The sequence below is a fragment of the Xyrauchen texanus genome, chromosome 11 (genome assembly GCF_025860055.1).
Source record: "Xyrauchen texanus isolate HMW12.3.18 chromosome 11, RBS_HiC_50CHRs, whole genome shotgun sequence".
In the NCBI taxonomy this organism is placed as follows: domain Eukaryota; kingdom Metazoa; phylum Chordata; class Actinopteri; order Cypriniformes; family Catostomidae; genus Xyrauchen; species Xyrauchen texanus.
The window spans coordinates 6,038,121-6,059,287 of record NC_068286.1 but is presented as its reverse complement, the minus strand read 5'-3'; the positions used below and the strand labels follow the sequence as shown (position 1 = coordinate 6,059,287).

The following is a 21,167-nucleotide window of genomic DNA, read 5'->3' as shown; positions in this document are numbered from 1 at the left end:
ATTGTGTATGTTTAGTCATAGGTGCCTTGAAAAGTGGATGTTAAACTTTGCTGTCTAGCTCCTATAATTGCCTTCTTGAGTGTGTGTGTGTGTAACATAACCATGGCTAACTGGAGAGGATTAGAGGCCAAGATTGGACAACAATTTCATATCAATGGCAAAATAACTTGCCCTTAAGTGCCACTCAGAAGGGAGAAAGCAAAACAGACCTTCTAAAAGGATGCACTCAGGCTATGTCTACATGAATCCAGATACATTTAAAAACAGTGTTTACGTTTTCGAAACGCTCTCCATTCACACTGATGTTTTCAAGTGTTTTCCAAAAGTTCCTTGTCCACACTGGAACAGATGAAACGTAATTGCCCTCATGTTCTGTCATCAGACACCAATTACGAGTAAACTTCCCGTCGTCTTTGAAGGAATGCAATGTGAATGTTGTCCAAAGTAACATTCACTTTGATTGCATTTTTAAAGATAAATATCAGGCACAACAGTGCCGCTATAACACGGGCTGCCATCTTGATTGTACTGTGTCACATGACAACAAACACATCATCATTTTCAGATATATCTGTTTTCACAGTCCACACTACAACGTGAAGACAAAACACCATCTCAGTGTGGACAGAAGGCCAAAACGTAGAGAACAATATGCATTTTCGAAGGAAAACGTATTAGTGTGGATGAGTTTACACGACAACTAAAAACTGAAAACTTTGTATGCGATTTGGCTGTTCGTTTACATGACAACGGTGCTTTGGGGCCTGAAAACGCAAACTTTTAACCGGGTTTCAAAGTGCATGTTTTATCGTCTCTGTGTAAACATACAAAAAAGTGAATTTGTGAAAACGATGACATCATGCACACGCGTATTTCGTGTTCAGTCTATAGGCATGCACGCAAGTACTTCAAAACAACACGCGAGACATTCAAAACTACAATGGCGGACTACAGGACTGTATTTGTGCTGCTCAATATTTTGAGTTTATTGACGCTTCTCCAGCAAAGTGTATTTATTGCATCACTACTACGACCAGCGATCGCCATCTTCATTATTTGTGGAAGAATGCTGTTGTGCGCAGGAGCGTAGTGTTTCTTTACAAAGTGACATCGCCAACTACTGCCCTGGCATGTGCCAGTAGTTGATAATACAGAGTTTTTAGTCGTTTTCGCGGATCCATGTGAACTGGGATCGTTTTGACAACGTTGACGTCTGTACGCGAAACTTTTCAAAAACGCACAGGATAAACGTTTCCGTTTTTAGTACATAGTTGTCGTGTAAACGTACCCCAAGTTTGTTGTTACTTTAAAGCTTTAAGCACAAGAATCTAAACTTTGTGTTTTCAAAGTGCAGAAAGCTTTTATATTACCTTTCTAATCTAATCTGGAACATTTAAAAGGGAAATTTAACGCAGGCTTGTCTCTTCCATAGCGTTTGCCAAAATACAAACTCTGCACAATGCTATAGTGAAGTGTTGATCCATTGATGCTTATTTTGCCTCTTCTAGGACAGGGTGTGGGCCAGCGTGGCCAAGAGTTTGAACTGTGTCATTGCCACGGCGAAGAAGCTACAAGAACATGACGACAACATTCAAGAATCAACGCCCAGCCACGCCCTTGCTGATGTCATCACCTCACATACACCTGGTATGTTTTTTTTTTCAAACTAAACACTAATGTTGTCATAACTGGAAAAAATCTTAATTAAACATTACTTGTAATGTCAAGTTTTGGGCTCATAACTCAAATATCTAAGTTCCTTGAATGTATTTTTCTTAAAAATCCATAGACTGTAGATTTTAAGTGTTAATAACTCAAACGATTGAGTACAAAATTGAGGCTATGAGGAATACCCACAATGCCTTGCGCTTGAATTATTTAATTGTGTTTCCTTGGCCAAAGAGATCTTATGGGGGCATTTAAATAGTTGTTATTAAGAATCCATAGAGGGCTCTTTAGTATTATTTATATGATGTCACCATTATTGTGAGCCGTGTCCCCTTTGCTCGAGTTGGATCCTGTTCAAATGATCTCAGTTCTCCTTGTGCATGTACAAATGATGTGCGTGCGTCTCCGTGGAGGTAATTTAAGGATTGACCTTGAATCAGTCAAAATCTGCATTATATAAACTGTTACTGTAGGATCTAAATTTGAGCCACAACAACATTTAATTAGCAAATCTGAGTCAAGTCTTCTAGCATCTAGTCACCTTAATTAAGTAGATAAGTTCATTCTAGATGAACACACAGTTAAGTGAACTTAATTACACACGTTTTGGAGACTCCATTGCTCAATTCAGTTAAGTCAACTTATTAGGGTTTTTAGTGCAGATAGAGAATGATGAGATCAAATAGAGACACGTTTACAAGGGCGTAGATTTGGCTTGAATATTGGGGGGGTTGCAGCATGAAGCATCTACAAGTTTCCATTGATCATGGTAGAAATATTGGAGAGGTTGTACTTGCTGGTTTTTATTATTGAGGGGGTGACCCTATGGTTTTACCACCATCAATGGATTTTCATTCAGACACAGAAGTTAAAAGCACTTGACTACTGACACTAGGTGTCGCTAAAGTGAGAAAAACAATAATTGATGACATGCAGTACAGATGTAGTGACACAACCGTTTTTACATAATCGATGCTGCCACCTATTGGGCATTGACTGAAACTGCACATTTGACAATGTGAAGAACTTACCAAAAGGCCAATAACACCTTTTTTATTATTATTATTTAGATCCCATTATTTCTTGATTATATCAGTAATTAATATGCTATTATTAAGATGATTTGCTTCGCCTTCTTGTCATGTTAAAGCTATTTGTTATTGATTTTTTTTACGAATATGTAAACAATTTAATTTGGCGATTTCAGAAATGGTTATCTGACCTTTCTCTTCAGCATTTTTCATTTAATCTCCGATACATCTGTAATCATTGTACTCTAATATATGCGATCTATTTTTCCCTCACATCATCAGACATCAAAACATATCTGATATCAATGTCGGAGCAAAGACTACATTATGTACTTCTGTCAGTGCTAGTTGTACAGTACACATTCACAATTGAAACTTAATTATAATCAAGGCCAGTTAGTTTCCATCATGGTTCTTTAAATGACGAGCCCCACATTTCTAAAATTCATCAGTTAATTCCCAGTGTGACATTGTGGTGGGGTTCATGTGCGTTCGTCTTTTAAACATGCAACCATTTCGACATGACTCACAGGCTACATCTGTGCATATTATACTGTTATATAGTTTTGTAGTTGTGAAATATTTCACATACAACAAGGAATTGGCTTTCATGATCGCACTACATTACTGAAATGATGTCCAACCGGTTTAGGTTAATGCTGAAATTCAAATCGGTGTGAGAACACCCTGGGCGGGAACCTACCTAAACGTGACTCTTCAAAGACGAATGTTTTTGTGGAATGGTGTCATTAAAAAAAGATACGTCAAAGCAATATAAATGAAGATCATACTGTCAAAAATCTGATGACTATTGCAAAACACGTTACTATTACAAAACCTGCATGACAAAGAGGGTGTAGCGAAACAGGAGAATTAAAAAAATGCAAGGGTGCAGTAAAGATTCAGACATTAGATTACTCTCTCTAGAGATTTCTCTTTAATGTTTTTGTCAGATAACAAATTATTATTATGATACCCTGAGCTGCATGACAAAAATGCATACATTTTTAAAAAACATTTATAGCATTTTCTGTTTTAAATAATTTTATAATAAATTCAAGTGGTGAAACCTTATTAAAAATTATTTAAATACACTTAAATACGTGCGTCTACACAACTTCATCATTAATGTAAAAAAATAAAATAAAATTTAAAAATCCAGAAAAGGTCTTTTTCAAATTTTATTTATTTTACATTTTGTTACAATATCATGTTGTTGTTGTTGTTGTTTTCTTTTCTGTACAGTCTCCGGATGGTTGCGCAACTTAAATGTGTTTTACTTTAAACCCCATGTAAAATTTTATATATAAATGACTTGAAAAATTCAAGTAATTGTGTTGCATGAATTGCATTTTTAATATATTTTGGTATAAATACAAAATAAAATAATTTGTGTCACGTCATTAACCCAAAAGGCTTACTACCAATGTGTGTGTGTCAAAAAAGTTATTTTATTACTATAAATATTTTTAAAGGGATAGTTCTCCCAAAAATAAAATCCTCTCCTCATTTACTCCCTTTCATGCCATCCCTGATGTGTGTGACTTTCTTTCTTCTGCAGAACACAAATGAAGATTTTTAGGAGAATATCTCTGCTCCGTAGGTCCATACAATGCAAGTGAATGGTGACCAAAACTTTGAATCTTCAAAAAGTCAGCATAAAAGTAATCCATACGACTCCAGTGATTAAGTCCATATATTCTGAAGTGATATAAGTGCGGTTGAGAAACAAATTTTAGATTTTAGTCCAATTTTTATATAAATCTACACCTTTGAGCAGCTCTGACCAGTAGGTGGGGATATGCATGAAAAATGTGAATCAAAAAACAAAAGAAGTAAAATGTAAAAGTGAAAGTGGAGATTTATTTAAAAAAAGGACTTAAATATCGATCTGTTTCTCACACACACCTATCCTATCGCTTCTGGAGACATGCATTTAACCGATGGAGTCTTATGGATAACCTTTATGCTACCTTAATGTATTTTTGGAGATTAAAATTTCTGGTCACCATTCACTTGCATTGTATGGACCAACAGAGCTGAATTATTCTTCTAAAAATCTTCATTTGTGTTCAGCAGATGAAATAAAGTTGTACACGTCTGAGATGGCATGAGCATGAATAAATGATAAACATTTTTGGGTGAACTGTCCCTTTAAATGAAGTCCATTTATGAACTGCTGTTGTTTCAGCCATCAAAGCATTGCATCAACAGTACATTACAAGCTGTGAGTAACGTTCCTGTAATTGTGAGAGGCTGTGGAGAGATTGTCTTTGGCTGATTCTGACTTGCACTGCTTAAATAAATAGTTGCAGTAAAAAACAGCTTGATGTCGTGAACTAGATGACCCGCATCATTATCTTGCAGTTCTATGATCTTGAATGCGCAGCGAGTATCACACCGAGGCACCTAAGCGTTCAGGTTACATTGAAGCACCTCATTCCTCATTCATGGGGCACATCAGCGGTTTTGTGCCACTCTGTATCTGGGTCACATAAAGAAAACTGAGCCTAATTATTCAATATTATCCTTAACGACTCCTCGAGTAATTGCTCCAAATCACAAGAGTGTTGCTGTGTGTTCAAAGAGAATCTTGGGAATAAAAACGAAATGTTACTTTTTTGGAAGAAATGTGAGTGGTGCTTGCCCGTGCAAAATTTGGCACCACGATACTAGGGTGTAGTGTTTGTTTGCCACATGCCAGGGCAGTGCTGTGCGGTTGCTAAGGTGATTCCTAAGGGTTGTGGTGCATGTTTGCTTACCCACCCAAGTCAAAAAAAAAAATGATAATGAGAAATACAGATGGTATGCTGATAGCAGCCAAAACTTTTAAAATGTCTCCAGCGATCATTTCTGATAACTTTGATGTCGTTCGGTTTCCTGCCTCTCTTGAAGCAAAACTTTAAAAGGGTGGACGATGGAAATCTGGGTCATCAACTTTCCTCCCACATTTTCCAACAGCTGCAGATTGCCACAGTCAACTCTGCATCCTGGTGCAGTCCCTGAAGGAATGTGTTGCAGAAGTGTCGGAGAGAGCGAGTCGCTCCATGAGTTTCGTGCTGCTGCAGGAAGCAGCGTGCAGCGCAGCACAGGGTCTGCGGCTTCAGCAGAGACGAGACACTGTTTTCAGCCAAGCGGTGAGCCCAACCCAACAAGCAAACACAGATATCATAGAAGATATCTACTTGACTGGATACTCTAAAGTTTACAACTAGAGTGTGTGAGGAAAAGCCAGCTTCATGGGATTGTTCACATAAAAATGAAAATCTTTTACTCGCCATCAGGTCACTCCAAACTCGGATGACGTTCTTTTTGTTGTGGAACAATCAGAGTTTCCTGGTCAATCTTATTTTAGAAAATGAAAGTGAAATGGGGCTGAGGCTGTAAGTGCTTGATATGACTTAATACAGTAAGTCATATGAGAACAGACTGAAATTGAAGTGGTTATTAATTGGAAATGTTAATCACATGACACACGAGAAACAATGAATTCTGCATTGACATGTGTTTTGAGTCCATGACTTCAGAGCTTTGGCGGTGGGGAAGATTATCATTAAATAATAACTTGAACCTTGTTCATTTTTGTAATATTTATGCTTAAAATAAGTTGTACATTAATATGCCGGATAAATTTGCCAGTTAGATAATAGAGGTACAGTAAACATCAATTTGCCAATTGTGTAAGAAAAATGAACCTTTCCAAGTTTTGTTAGATTTGTGCTTAAAACAAGTGAAGAAAAATAATTTGATATAAATATGCCAATTGGGTAAGAGAAATAACCCTCAACCGCGTGTGTGTGTGTGCGCGTGTGTGTGCGCGTGTGTGTGCGCGTGTGTGTGCGCGTGTGTGTGCGCGAGTGTGTGCGCGCGTGTGTGTGTGTGCGCGCGTGTGTGCACGCGTGTGTGTGTGTGTGTGTGTGTGTGTGTGTGTGTGTGTGTGTGTGTGTGTGTGTGTGTGTGTGTGTGTGTGTGTGTGTGTGTGTGTGTGTGTGTGTGTGTGTGTACACCTGGGGGGGTGTTCGCTGTCCATTTCTACATATCGCCGCACCATTTTGTGGTATGTTCTGCATAACGCGGCGGCTCATATTAGCTTGCCCATTTAGCCTGTTCAGATCTCCCGATGCCCAGGCATAAGTCTGACCCTGATCGGCCCCAAAGTGCAGAAAATGCCCGGTATGCCAGATTACCTGTCCAGCACTGTGTACACCGATCAGCCACAACATTAAAACCACCTACCGCTCACAGAATGTTTTTGTTTTTGGCAGCATTCGGAGTAAATTCTAGAGACTGTTGTGTGTGAAAATCAAAGAAATACTCAAACCAGCCCATCTGGCACCAACAATCATCCATGAGATTATCTAATCAGCCAATCGTGTGGCAGCAGTGCATAAAATCATGCAGATATGGGTCAGGAGCTTCAGTTAATGTTCACATCAACCATCAGATTGAAGAAAAAATGTGATCTCAGTGATTTGGACAGTGGCATGATTGACCGTGGCATGATTGTTGGTGCCAGACGGGCTGGTTTGAGTATTTCTGTGATTTTCACAAACAACAGTCTCTAGAATTTACTCCGAATGGTGCCAAAAACAAAAAACATCCAGTGAGGGGCAGTTCAGTGTATGGAAACACCTTGTTGATTAGAGAGGTCAACAGAGAATGGCCGGACTGGTTCAAGCTGACCGAAAGGCTACGGTAACTCAGATAACCACTCTGTACAATTGTGTTGAGAAGAATATAATAACAGAAAAAGAAAAATAATTAAATATACATATGCCAATTGGGTTAGAGATGTATAAACTTAAACAGTAGATTCATTTTTTAAGATTTATACTTAAAACAAATAAGAATAAATACATTTCTCAGTTGAGTAAAAAACTTTTTGTAAATCTACATTTGTAAATTTCTCATGTAAATCTACCTTGTTTTAAGGATCTTTAGATATTTATTTACATGAAAACAAGACAAAATATGAATTAGTGAAATAATTGTTTGCACTCTAGGTGAACATTAGGCAGTTTATGTTTTACGCATAAAAAGAGGATGATTCGCAGTCCTTTCCTTGTAAACACAAGATAACAGAGAGACCTTTGAGTGAGAGAGTTTTGTTACAGTTGTGAAAAGCATTTGTGAAGACATGTATCTGTGTGTGCATGCAGCTGGCAGCATTGGCGTGTGGATTTGTCATGCGATTACATGCTGGTTTGGAGGATAAGGGCTTTCTCACACAGCTGCCTGCGGTCGGACTGGTGGCCCAGTTTGAAAGTCTGCTCAGTACTTACAGTGAGTATCTTCACCATAAACGATCACTCCTTGTTCATGTGCAATGAAACATGCATCATAATAACAGGCTTTAGTAACGACCTAAACATCTAAAAAAGCAAAACTGACAAACATGTTTACTGCATACCAACATTTATGGAAAGCCAATGAAAAGCAAAGTTTGAGGTCTCTAAAACGGATAGTTCAGACTCTGAAATCGAATTGGATGAGCGGCATTTCAAAGCCATCATAAAATGCAAATTAACTCACACCTCTGACTGTTCATTATATATTAATGCGGCTAGTTGCTACATTATTTGGCAACCGTCAACAGCACATAGTCAGGCCAATGAACGCTATAATTTGATATTGGTATTAAAAAGATACAGACATTTTATGCGTCAGCAACCCATGGATTGAACAGTGTTTACTCATATCATTTACACACTGTACACAGTGATGTTTGGTTTTATTTGCTTTACTTTACACTTGACTCTGTGTTTTAGTTCATTATGAAAGCATGTATCACTTTCACTTTAAATGTGTGAAAGGCAGAGATCTGTCATCATTAACCTTTCCGTCATGTGTTAAATGTGTCGTGTAATGCTTAGAACAGTTTACCATAGCAACCAAACTTTAAGATAAACACACACACTCACAGAGACATTTTGTTTTCACATTGTGACAGCATATTTCTCTGGGATGTTCCAATTGCATTGTTTGAGGATGCCTTGAGGTTGTTGTTTTTTTTTTTTTTTCTTAGTACGAGTACGTATGTGCTCAAAGCATCGATGACTAAGAGCTTTACATTGTGCTTAGCGAAAGTTAATTAATTGAAATGATGCCTGTGGCAAGATATCTGCGGGGTTTCTTGTTTTTTTTTAATTAGCCTTTGGTAAAGCAACAAGCCACTTGAGGTCATGCGTTACAGCGATTTGACCAGGGCTAAGGGGTGTACATTGGCTTAAATGTTCATGTCAAAATCTATTGAAATCAATTGTGAGGCAAAACTATAATATATGCAACTTAAAGTTGTGAAACCAGAGCCAAGGTACACAAATTAGTAAGCTACAAGTTACTAAGAAATGTTGTATGAGTGTCATGGCAAAGCCTGTACACGTGATTTTATTTTATTTTTTCAATCACGTTGTCATAATGGGGTATTGTTTGAAGAATTTTGACATGTTAGAACTACTTTTGTCACACAGGTGAGGAAATCGGGATGTTGGAGGATATGGAGGTGGGAATCTCTGACCTTCACAGAGTGACCTTCAAGATCACAGAGGCAAAGTCTGAAGAACCGGTCAACCTGCAGCCCACTGTCAGCGGTAGACGGTGAGAGAAACACACACATGCACAAACACGCATATATGCATAAGTCCATGGTTCCCACGCTCACGAAAAAGCTGGAAATATCCAGGAATTTTTTAACTGAGATTTCCAGGGCTGGAAATGGCATCAGAAATTTCCATGAGTTTTTTATATGAATAATTTTTCAAGTAAATATAATATTTATAGTTATGCTTAACTTTAAAATCTGTAATTGGCAACAACAACAAAAAAAAACATTTCGGGCTTGTTAAAGTAGAAATTAAATAATCTTTAAAAAGTCATGTAGAATTATATAGTGAATACATTTATTGTTTCTAGTTATGCTCAGCTATAAAATTCCACAATGTCTAGATAAAATTGCTCTTCGTCTGTGCAATCTCTATCAAATGATTTTCAGAACACAATAAGGCTGTAATGATTAATCTCGGTTAATGTTATTTTAAACATGTACAATTGTTCATGTTAGTTCATAAAAGGGTAATGTTACAAATGTATTAGTATTTGGGGTATCAATGCATACATTTTTAACTAATGAAATGCATGAATTAATGCAATTAATTACATGAAATGCTGATTAAATAATCAATTTAATCGTAATTAATCGCATATATAAATATTTTCAGAGAAAGGCCTTCAAATAACAAATAATTCAATATATAATGATTCCGTAATTATAGTTATATTTAAATAATTATAAATGTAATATATTTTATAAATATTACAACTCAAAAAATGAGTAAAGCATTGATAAGTCCAAAAGTGGCTTTGTAAGTCAAGATACTATTTATTTCCATATGATTGAACGCAGTGGCCGACAGTCCACAGCAATCCATTTTGCAACTGAATTCATCAATTTGTTAGATATAGATTTCTTATAAGAGCTTTTCTAAGGTCTCCTCATTGTACATATGCATCAGACGGGTGCTTTTGGAGCATCTCGCTTTGGTTGCGTCACGTCATAAACGCAGCGTTTTTAGGTCGCCGTTTAAAATTAAACATAGTTTGAAACTTAGGAAAACACTTCTCGAGATGTCTGCATACGGATATACAGTCTGTCCTACAGCTGTCGTGTTGATTCATTGCGATTCATTATATAAAAAAATTATGCTTTAAAAGAATTTAACACAATAAATCATGTCCCCGCACTGTAATATTGAATATTCCTACAATCGGAGCTTGTAGTACCACCTGTTTTCAGCAGGGGGCAGTAAGCGAAACTCCAGCTGTATAGGCAATGCACAGCTGTACAGAGAACAAACCTCACAAACTCACTAGCGACAGCACAAGATGAGAACACGTTCTTGCTTTCAAACATAGCTGGATGGAGTGCAATTCCAAATGCAGGAATTTTGAGACGTAACTAATATAAACTACAGATGCACCGATGCAATTTTCTTGGCCGATTTCGATTTCCGATTTTTTGCAAGTGTGACCTGCCGATACCGATTTTTTTTCCCGATTTTCTTTCTAAGAACTGTTGTTGACCACATATACAAACAAAATCTACCTTTCTTCAATGCTAAATTTTATTTTCATAATAAAATTAATTATTAAACATTACAATTTCCCCCAAACTGCACTAAGTTACAGGATCTTCTCTCACTTAAACAACTCTCAAAATAAAGTGCTCTGTGACTGGAAAGAGGTAGAAATAACAATTAACTGCAAATGAGTTGCTATATATAACAGATGTCATTTTCCACTATTTTTACCCACTTTTTCTCTTTATTACTCGTCTAACAAAACAATTCCAAAGATCTGAAAAACTGAAGTGTCCAATACGCTCAACTTACGTTAGATGTACAAATATCAGTTGTAAAACTGAGCACTGCTTTAGGAACGGCTTGCATACCTGTCAACACTCCCGTTTTGTTATTGCTCCCAAAAAAACCTCCCGTAATTTGTATGGCCCAAACCACGTTATATGAATAATCACATCAATATATTATTCCAAGGTGGTCCAGTTGCCAGATCTTGAATGAAACGCATCCTACTCACACAATCGACACATTACAAATCATTTATGACCACAATCTGGCAACCTACAACCCAGTTGCGCTGTTGATATCTGCGCAGGTAGTAGTCGCGGGATGTTAAATCAAGTATCACTGGTAGATGGGAGAGGAAGACTCCGCTGGTGCTCCGGTGAAAAAAACAAAATATACATGTACATTTAACAACAGCTGGATGGAAGAATTGAATTTCATATCCCGAAGCCATATCGACAATGCCCACGCCTTTTGCAATGTGTGTCGCACTGATTTTAATATCGGACACGGTGGGAAAAATTACGTTAAATCACAACGGCACAATTTGTATAGTATTTAGCTGCCTCTGCCATCCAGCACCTCACTTCCCCTCTCCCGGATTTGTGTACCCAAATGTTGACAGATAACAGGCTGCGTGTGTGACATGACACGATATTAAACAACTCTGGCAACGCGATGTCGGAAAATACCTCCTACTCTGTCTGTATCAAGGAAATGTATCAGATTTCTGATCCCTCTGTCATCAACTATGGAGAACAGCTGGTCATCCAGGGCCATGAATTACATAAATTTCCTCGTGATTGCTTTGGTATTTTCATTGCTCATTCCAAGGAATGATAGGAGAGGCTGCTGACTTGTGGCTGGCTCTGAGATCTGGCTAGCTTTAGCCGCTTTCACTTTTTAGCTTCTTTTTTAAAATGGGCATTTTCAGCTGGGTGATGGTGTTATAAATGTCTAATTAGGTTTGTTGATCCAAAAGTTATTGTGGTGGTTCCCCCGCGGTTCAATTATAACACATTTCAAACTTTATATTCTTCACTCACAGTGAAGATCTCCCACGCCAATGACATGTTTACATACGACTGTGACGTCATTGCCTTCGCCGCTAGCAACAAAATGGACCGGCTTTGAATCGGTAAGACGTGAGGCTGACCCGGCCGGTCACCGGTCCGGGCCAAGCATGCGGAAAATCGGCTAATTCCGGTCCCTGGCCGGTGGATCGGTGCATCTCTAATATAAACATTATATATACACTCACCTAAAGGATTATTAGGAACACCTGTTCAATTTCTCATTAATGCAATTATCTTATCAACCAATCACATGGCAGTTGCTTCAATGCATTTAGGGGTGTGGTCCTGGTCAAGACAATCTCCTGAACTCCAAACTGAATGTCAGAATGGGAAAGAAAGGTGATTTAAGCAATTTTGAGCGTGGCATGGTTGTTGGTGCCAGACGGGCCGGTCTGAGTATTTCACAATCTGCTCAGTTACTGGGATTTTCACGCTACAACCATTTCTAGGGTTTACAAAGAATGGTGTGAAAAGGAAAAACATCCAGTATGCGGCAGTCCTGTGGGCTGAAAATGCCTTGTTGATGCTAGAGGTCAGAGGAGAATGGGCCGACTGATTCAAGCTGATAGAAGAGCAACTTTGCCTGAAATAACCACTGCTACAACCGAGGTATGCAGCAAAGCATTTGTGAAGCCACAACACGCACAACCTTGAGGCGGATGGGCTACAACAGCAGAAGACCCCACCGGGTACCACTCATCTCCACTACAAATAGGAAAATGAGGCTACAATTTGCAAGAGCTCACCAAAATTGGACAGTTGAAGACTGGAAAAATGTTGCCTGGTCTGATGAGTCTCGATTTCTGTTGAGACATTCAGATGGTAGAGTCAGAATTTGGCGTAAACAGAATGAGAACATGGATCCATCATGCCTTGTTACCACTGTGCAGGCTGGTGGTGGTGGTGTAATGGTGTGGGGGATGTTTTCTGGGCACACTTTAGGCCCCTTAGTGCCAATTGGGCATCGTTTAAATGCCACGGCCTACCTGAGCATTGTTTCTGACCATGTCCATCCCTTTATGGCCGCCATGTACCCATCCTCTGATGGCTACTTCCAGCAGGATAATGCACCATGTCACAAAGCTCGAATCATTTCAAATTGGTTTCTTGAACATGACAATGAGTTCACTGTAGTAAAATGGCCCCCACAGTCACCAGATCTCAACCCAATAGAGCATCTTTGGGATGTGGTGGAACGGGAGCTTCGTGCCCTGGATGTGCATCCCACAAATCTCCATCAACTGCAAGATGCTATCCTATCAATATGGGCCAACATTTCTAAAGAATGCTTTCAGCACCTTGTTGAATCCATGCCACGTAGAATTAAGGCGAAAGGGGGTCAAACACAGTATTAGTATGGTGTTCCTAATAATCCTTTAGGTGAGTGTATATATATATATATATATATATATATATATATATATATATATATATATATATATATATATATATACTGTAACATGGTTACCCATCGCTGTTGGACATTTTTAAAGACCCCATGAAATCGAAATTTTAGTTTTGTGGCCTTAAGTTAATGTTTGTTAGCTTTGAGATCATCTATGTGCAAGTGTACTCCTGGAATTTGACACAATGATCTTTTAGCAGAAATACAAAAAGTTATGAAAATGTCTATAGAGGATAGACAGACAGACGATAGATAGATGGATAGATAGATAGATAGATAGATAGATAGATAGATAGATAGATAGATAGATAGACAGACAGACAGACAGACAGACAGACAGATGATTGATTGATAGACACAGACAGACAGACGATAGATAGATAGATGGACAGACAGACAGATAGACAGACGATTGATAGATAGATAGATGGACAGACAGACGATAGACAGGCAGGCAGACAGACACAATTGATTGATAGATAGACAGACAGACAGAGAGACAGACAGGAAGATAGATAGATAGACAGGCAGGCAGACAGATGATTGATAGACAGACAGACGATAGATAGACAGACAGACGATAGATAGATAGATAGATAGACAGACAGACAGACAGACAGACGATTGATTGATTGATAGACAGACAGACGATAGATAGATAGATAGACAGACAGACAGACAGACAGATAGATAGATAGACAGACAGACGATAGATAGACAGACAGATGATTGATAGATAGACAGACAGACAGACAGACAGACAGATGATTGATTGATTGATAGACAGACAGATGATAGATAGATAGATAGACAGACAGACAGACAGACAGATATGCTCGGATAATAAAAAAAATTTAATTGACTATTTCTCTTTGTTAGTTTAATCTCTATGAAATTATTTTTAAATGATTTCCTTATCCAGAAATTATGATTGATCGGAAAAATCATGTTAAGCATCTCTATGCAAGCATTGACGGCTGTAAATGTGTTGTGTTGTATTTCAGTGACCATTACACCGTTGAGGTGCCTCTCCCACATCAGGCCTTCCAAACGCTTCCCGACGAGCTCCGCGAGGGCAAGCCGCTACGCGTACTTCCTGTGCTCTTTAATGTGGGCATAAATGAGCAGCAAACCATAGCCGAGAGGTACAAGCTCACACTGTTACAAATGAAACATAATCCTTGCATGCCTATTGAGTTACAAGCCTGAATGCTCAGTCGTTCAGGGAGTAAATAAGAGGGTTGGATGTTGAATTTGTTGTTGATGTGGGTGCGAGCATGCCTGAGCTGATCGTCTTTCTCTGTGCCCTCTTTCTCCCTTCCAGATTTGGTGACATATCTTTACAGGAGAGAATAAATCAGAAGAACTTTGAAATTCTAGAAGGTTACTATAAATCCTTAACAAATGCAGTGCCATCAGAATGTAAGTTTAACACTTAATACTGAGCAAAAAATGTGTTATATAGCCACGATTAATCAACAAGATACACATTTTCTGAAAGAAATATCAGTGCAATTCAGAAATACATTGTGTTGAAATTATTTAATTTTATTATTATTATTTATTTGATGTATTTTTTGTAAAATGATTCATAAAATGAGAGTTTGAATGGCAAATGGTATTTCTGTAACTCTTTACATTAAGGTTGTATTGGTTAGTGTAAGTGGGGAAGGGGAATAAGGTAAATTAGGAATAGGGAAGCCACTCAACTGTCCCAAGGATGGTATCCAATGGCTGAGTGCGCACGATAAGGCAGAACATTGCAATACAAAAACAAAACAAAGCTTTGTCGTAAACATGGACAGGTGACTTAAAGCTACCAGTCAATACTGTAGTCATGATCGGATTCATTCTAAGATGTGTATTGTACAGTCTGGCATAAAAGGCATTGATGTCACACATTCTGTCTGTTATCCAAGATCCGACTGAACCTTATCGGACAATCTGATGAGCAACAATCGTACAGAACAGAAAATGTGCTGTGTACACTTGGCTTAAAAACTCAAACTTGCCCTCCAAAAGTCTGTGTATTTTTGTAGGATTCGCATAGAGCAAAGTGTCAGGTTTGAAAAATATGAGGTCAAGTTCTTATTTTACTCTGATACGTCAATCTTGTCCGTGAAGCGTGACTGCTTCAGTTGATGAATGCTCCCCTATAAACGAATGCCAAAACTGTGTCACAGCATGTCACGTCTTGTCTTATTTTCATCTCTCTGCTTATCAGAAAAACAACATTTCCCCAGACTTTATAATGAGCACTTGCCAATACAGAGACAAACAAGCCCTCTTTAAACTTGTTGATGCGTGATATCTCAATTGCCTTTTCTATTTGTCTTCCATTTCTAAAGGCCTGCCCTGTTTTCAGACACAGACTGGCATTGAGGAACTTCTCGACACACTCGGACAAAATGTCGTAACTAAAAAAAGGAAGAATGTGGAGATACTTTGGCTTGCGGGAATGGTAAGACTGGGTCTGGGGACGGGGAGCCTGTCCAGGAAGTGTGCGCAATTCGCTTGTTAACCTCAAATATACGAAAAAGAGGGAAGTTGACCTCGATGTTAAAAATCACCCTTGTGCTGGTGGTTTTAAGCTTCATAATGGAAATAAAAATTCGTCTATGCAGCTTGTGCGCTATATTCCCTAGTTCTCTTATGAAAGTTCATGAGGGATGTTGCGACATCAATGCATGAACTAATTGTTCTTTTAAATCAGATCTTTTCAATAAATCATTTGATTTGGTTCACAAAACTGGTCTAAACGATTCATTCACGAATCATGTGACTCAATGATCCAGTCGCAGCAGTTCTCGACTTAAAAGCTACTTAACAAGATTATAAGTGAATAACATCTTAAATTTCCGTCTGTTCCACGCACAAAGCTATTATATGGCTTCAGAATACTTGGAATATAACATACAAATCGTGCTTTTATCAAACTTTTTGAGGTTGCAGTCCTCATTCATTGTAATTCCATGGAGACGGGTGACCCGTACATTCTTTCAATGTTCTCCTTTTGTGATCCACAGCAGAGAGGAATACAAGTTTGGAACAACATGAGGGTGAACTATTTCTTTAAGTTGTTCTGTACATAAACTGAAATCACTGTCTATATCCTCTGAAAGTATCTTCCGAATATTTTGACTATGCCAAACAAAATGTTTTTTGTGTTGGCTCAACAAAACCAACATACTGATGTACTATTTAAACTTATTATTATTCTTCCAAAAAAATCTTCTGAGCCTAACTACTCCTAGAGCTTTCAAGATACTTTATCTTTTTGTACAGATCGGACTTACGTTTTTTTGCACATCGGACAATCAAAAATCAGAAAAATCCTATAGACTTTCATTGCACTGTTAGGGTAAGGATTAGGTTAGCCTGACACCCTGTCTACACTGGATGTGAGCAGCACGACGCATCGAGTCAAATGCCTTAGAACCCATTATAAGATATACAGATATGTATAAGACATATAAGATATGTATTATCTACACTGGAAGCGTCCGTTGTGGCGCGTCTGTCGCACAGACAGTACACAGATGTTCAGTTCCATTACTATACAAATGAAACGGTTTAGAACATTCACACAAGCCAATGGAATGCTCATTAATTCAAACTCCATCTGTCAAAAATTCAAATGTAAACAAACCCGCACAAGGCCTTTAATCTGCTTTAAATCTCTCTCATTTAGTTAGTCAGTCAATCTTTTTCAAACTTGCAGGTCAGGCTTTGTGAGGCCAACATCAAAGTTTGTCTCGACAAATTTAAATAAAACGTTTATTTGTACGTTAATAGTAACTTTTTTATTTCATCAGAATATTTGGCAACCTTATTCACGGTATTCCTGAGCAACAGCTGGACGGCGCCATTATGATTCTAATTGCCTGTTTTCTGTTTCTACTCTTGAGACAGAATGTAAAAGGAGCAATCCTGAATTTTTCCTTTTTTACCAAGTATTTTTATGGGCACTATAGTGGATCACGGGTCCCCTAATGCCTCCACACACTACACGACTTTCAAAGACGCAGTACTATTCATATTACACAACCGATTCTCTCAGATCGTGTCTTTGATAATTCATACATTGCGATCGTCGCTCACGGGAGCAAGCTCTGATTTGCCTACGATTTCGGGCTTTTGTTGGCGACATCCACAAAACTGACGGCGAGCGTAAATCGGGCTTAAAATCATGTAGTGTAAACTCGGCGTAAACCGCATAAAAGGACAGAAGCTGCTCTGTTTTTGCTCAAACCAAAAGTTTGGTATTCAAAAATGAAGATCTTGCTATTTAGTGAAATAAACTGTGAATTTTAGGAAACATGTTTTTCATTTACAGTAACATAAGGATTATATGGGAAATATGCATCATTTGGCCGCTTTAGCCAAGTAGATGCAAAAAATGTTCAATGCATGAAGTCAAATACTGTAAAGACATTTTTTCACAAAATCCTTTTCACTTGCTGTACAGTATACCGGAATAAACAGATGCAACAATAAAAATGTATTAACCGCAAAATTACCTACCATATATTTCACTTACATTTTCATTTTAATACATGAAAATAAGCGATGCAGAGACATGCATGAATATTTTTGAAAGATGATGCAAACTTATTGTTGAATCGGAGTATTTGATTGACTGAAACGGACTGTTTGAATCAAAACAAATGAAATGGTGCTGTTAAACCATTTCTATCTTAATGATCTCATGCTTGCGATTCACGAGACTAGGAGGGATCACGAAACTAGTCTTAGGAAATGTTCTTTAGCAAACGTAATGGCCAAATAAAACGCATTAAAACCACAGAGATATTCACCATGTTGCTTAATTTTAGATCGGCAGAAAAATCATTGCAAATATATCATAAATACAGTGTTTGGTATCCCAGCCCTAATATTTACTCATCATGCTTCTGTATTCTCTCGAGAAATCCCCCGACAGTGTATTCCATTAACACTCAACACCGTTTCATACTGAGCAAGCAAAAATTATCAAATCTTTCATCTCTCTGCAGATCTGCCGACGGATGAACGGCATACGCTTCACAAGCTGCAAAAGTGCCAAAGACCGGACGTCAATGTCTGTGACCCTGGAGCAGTGCTCTCTACTGAGAGACGAACACCAGCTCAATAAAGATTATTTTGTGCGCGCTCTGGACTGCATGCGGAGGTAAGTGTTACTCAGCCTGAATCATCATCTCCATGATTCATTCTGCACCTCGTCAGAAAAGAGAAGTCTCGCATATGTAACATGTCTTTAGTTGTACAACAACAAACCACCAGAAATTCACCAGTCATTGTGAAATACACGCAACAGGAAATGCTTACCAAGATTGCATGTGGGTCTTTTTTTTGCTGAGACTTAAAAAAAAAAACGAAACTTGATTGCATGCAAAATGTTTATTGCTGTATGAAGATGTTTGACATCTTGGGAATTTTAACACATTTTTACCCCAATAATTAATTAGCTTTGTTATTAAAAATTAAAAATACAGAAGCCGTAGTATTTAAGGCAATATGCCGGAATGGGCTTTTTAATACTCGAGCAAAAAGGCGCCATAGCCGAGGCATGAATGTAAATTCTGGGCTCAGAACCAAGACGTTTTCTCCAGGGCAGATTATAAGGTGTAGCTGCCAAAATGTCACAGTACTCAAGAACATCCGACGAAGAACAAGAAAAGCCATCAGGTGTCTGAACAGGTTTTAGCAGGTACTTGGTGCGTTTGAATGCAAGTTTATGGCACATTGCACCAGAATATCGTTTCAATGCACACTGTCAAACAGCATGGCGAATTGGCTTAATGCTTAATGTTTATGCAAGGTGTAGCTAAACCTGTTAATTATTATGGGTTGTTTACATGCTTTGGGTCATGTTGTGTATTTGTTCAGTTATTCATATATATAATTATGTTATACACATTATAATCCTTGATAAATAAAACTAATTTAATTCTGCCACGACCCATTTAATGTCACAAAAACGTTTAAGCATTAAAAACTACTCTCATTCACTTTGCATTGCTTTCCAAATACATTTGTCTGTCCTACATCACTTCTTGTCAAAATATGATTCATTCGCTAACAGCATGACGTTCCTGATAAGACTTTGCCACAGATAATGTTAACGTAATGTTATTCATGCAAAACACCTGGTAATGGGCTAGATTTGATGCACTGTTGTTACACACATTCCATCATTGTGACCGTGTGGCTTGGATGGATGAGTTCCTTCAAAATGTAAACAAACTGGCTTAGCCAAACGCTACAAACTGCAACAATGCCATAGCTCAGAACATGAGAGTGTGGGTGAATGCTGGGATCAGAATTGGGGTTTTGTTGCTTTTAGGCCTTGTCTTTTAGCTTTAATGTCATCTATATTCTAGTGTGCTCCCAAGTGACAACATGAACCCCTTTTTTCCCCTCCCCTTTTCCCCCCAATTTGGAATGCCCAATTCCCAATGTGCTCCAAGTCCTCGTGGTAGCGCAGTGACTCGCCTCAATCAGGGTGGCGGAGGACAAATCTCAGTTGCCTCCGTGTCTGAGACCGTCAATCCGCGCATCTTATCACGTGGCTTGTCGAGTGCGTTACCACAGAGACATAACGCGTGTGGAGGCTTCACGCTACTCTCCGCAGCATCCACGCACACCTCACCACGCGTCCCATCGAGATCAAAAACCACATTATAGCAACCACGAGGAGGTTAACCCAACGTCACTCTACCCTCCCTAGCAACCGGGCCAATTTGGTTGCTTAGGAGACCTGGCTGGAGTCACTCAGCACTCCCTGGATTCAAATTCGCGACTCTAGGGGTGGTAGTCAGCGTCAATACTCGCCAAGCGACCTGATATGAGTTTTCTTCAATTAAAATGACTAAGTAATTTCAACTAGTAGAATCAAGTAAAAAGTGACATGTCAATATAACTCAAATGCATCTCTTTTAGGCAATAAAATAAGTAAATATTGCTAAATGCTAAACACATGCTGGTAGGAAGCACTACTCTCTATGCTATGGTTAGCTCAGCAATTGCTCAATGGATAAAGCAACAAATAGAATAATATAAATGATATACTATATAATATACTAAATATAAATACTTAATATAAACCTTTCTCTCCCTGTTGAGTCCCATGCAAAGCATGCAGGGAATTAGAAATCCTCTGCCTAGTTTCAGTTAACCAAACAAGAAATATGTACTTTTTTGTTAAATCAACTCACTTAATTTAAGTTCCCTTGGTTACATAATTTTGTTTGAGTTATATGAACATGGGAGTATTGAGTAAATTTGACGATTAGTTTTTTTTTGTGTATTCACATTTGGTTTTCGTCTTGAAATGTAACAATTTGGGAGGCCTCGGTAGCTCAGCGAGTATTGACACTGAGTGCCACCCCTGTTCGAATCCAGGGCGTGTTGAGTGACTCCAGCCAGGTCTCCAAAAGCAACCAAATTGGCCCGGTGGCTAGAGAGGGTGGAGTCACATTGGGAACAAGGGAAACATCCTGTTTCGATTGGAATTTACTTTAAACAAAGTAAAGAGAGCTGGTCTCATCAAACATTTTTATGGGTCTTTAAGGTTTGTTTGTATCAAAACATCTAGTCTAGATTAGTCTTTTTGTGTGCAACCATT

General features: G+C 38.3%; 1 protein-coding gene across 2 annotated transcripts in view; it reads left to right on the top strand.

Annotated features, from left to right (window-relative positions):
- Window positions 1-21,167, top strand: part of LOC127652169 (type II inositol 3,4-bisphosphate 4-phosphatase-like) — a 115,045-nt gene that overhangs the window by 82,425 nt on the left and 11,453 nt on the right. For both annotated transcript variants that reach the window (XM_052138231.1, XM_052138230.1), the window contains exons 11-18: window positions 1,509-1,647; window positions 5,661-5,836; window positions 7,859-7,982; window positions 9,170-9,296; window positions 14,545-14,685; window positions 14,865-14,962; window positions 15,889-16,001; window positions 18,556-18,710. In XM_052138231.1, coding sequence (XP_051994191.1) covers window positions 1,509-1,647; window positions 5,661-5,836; window positions 7,859-7,982; window positions 9,170-9,296; window positions 14,545-14,685; window positions 14,865-14,962; window positions 15,889-16,001; window positions 18,556-18,710 — 1,073 coding nt within the window. The remainder of the gene's footprint in view (window positions 1-1,508; window positions 1,648-5,660; window positions 5,837-7,858; window positions 7,983-9,169; window positions 9,297-14,544; window positions 14,686-14,864; window positions 14,963-15,888; window positions 16,002-18,555; window positions 18,711-21,167) is intronic.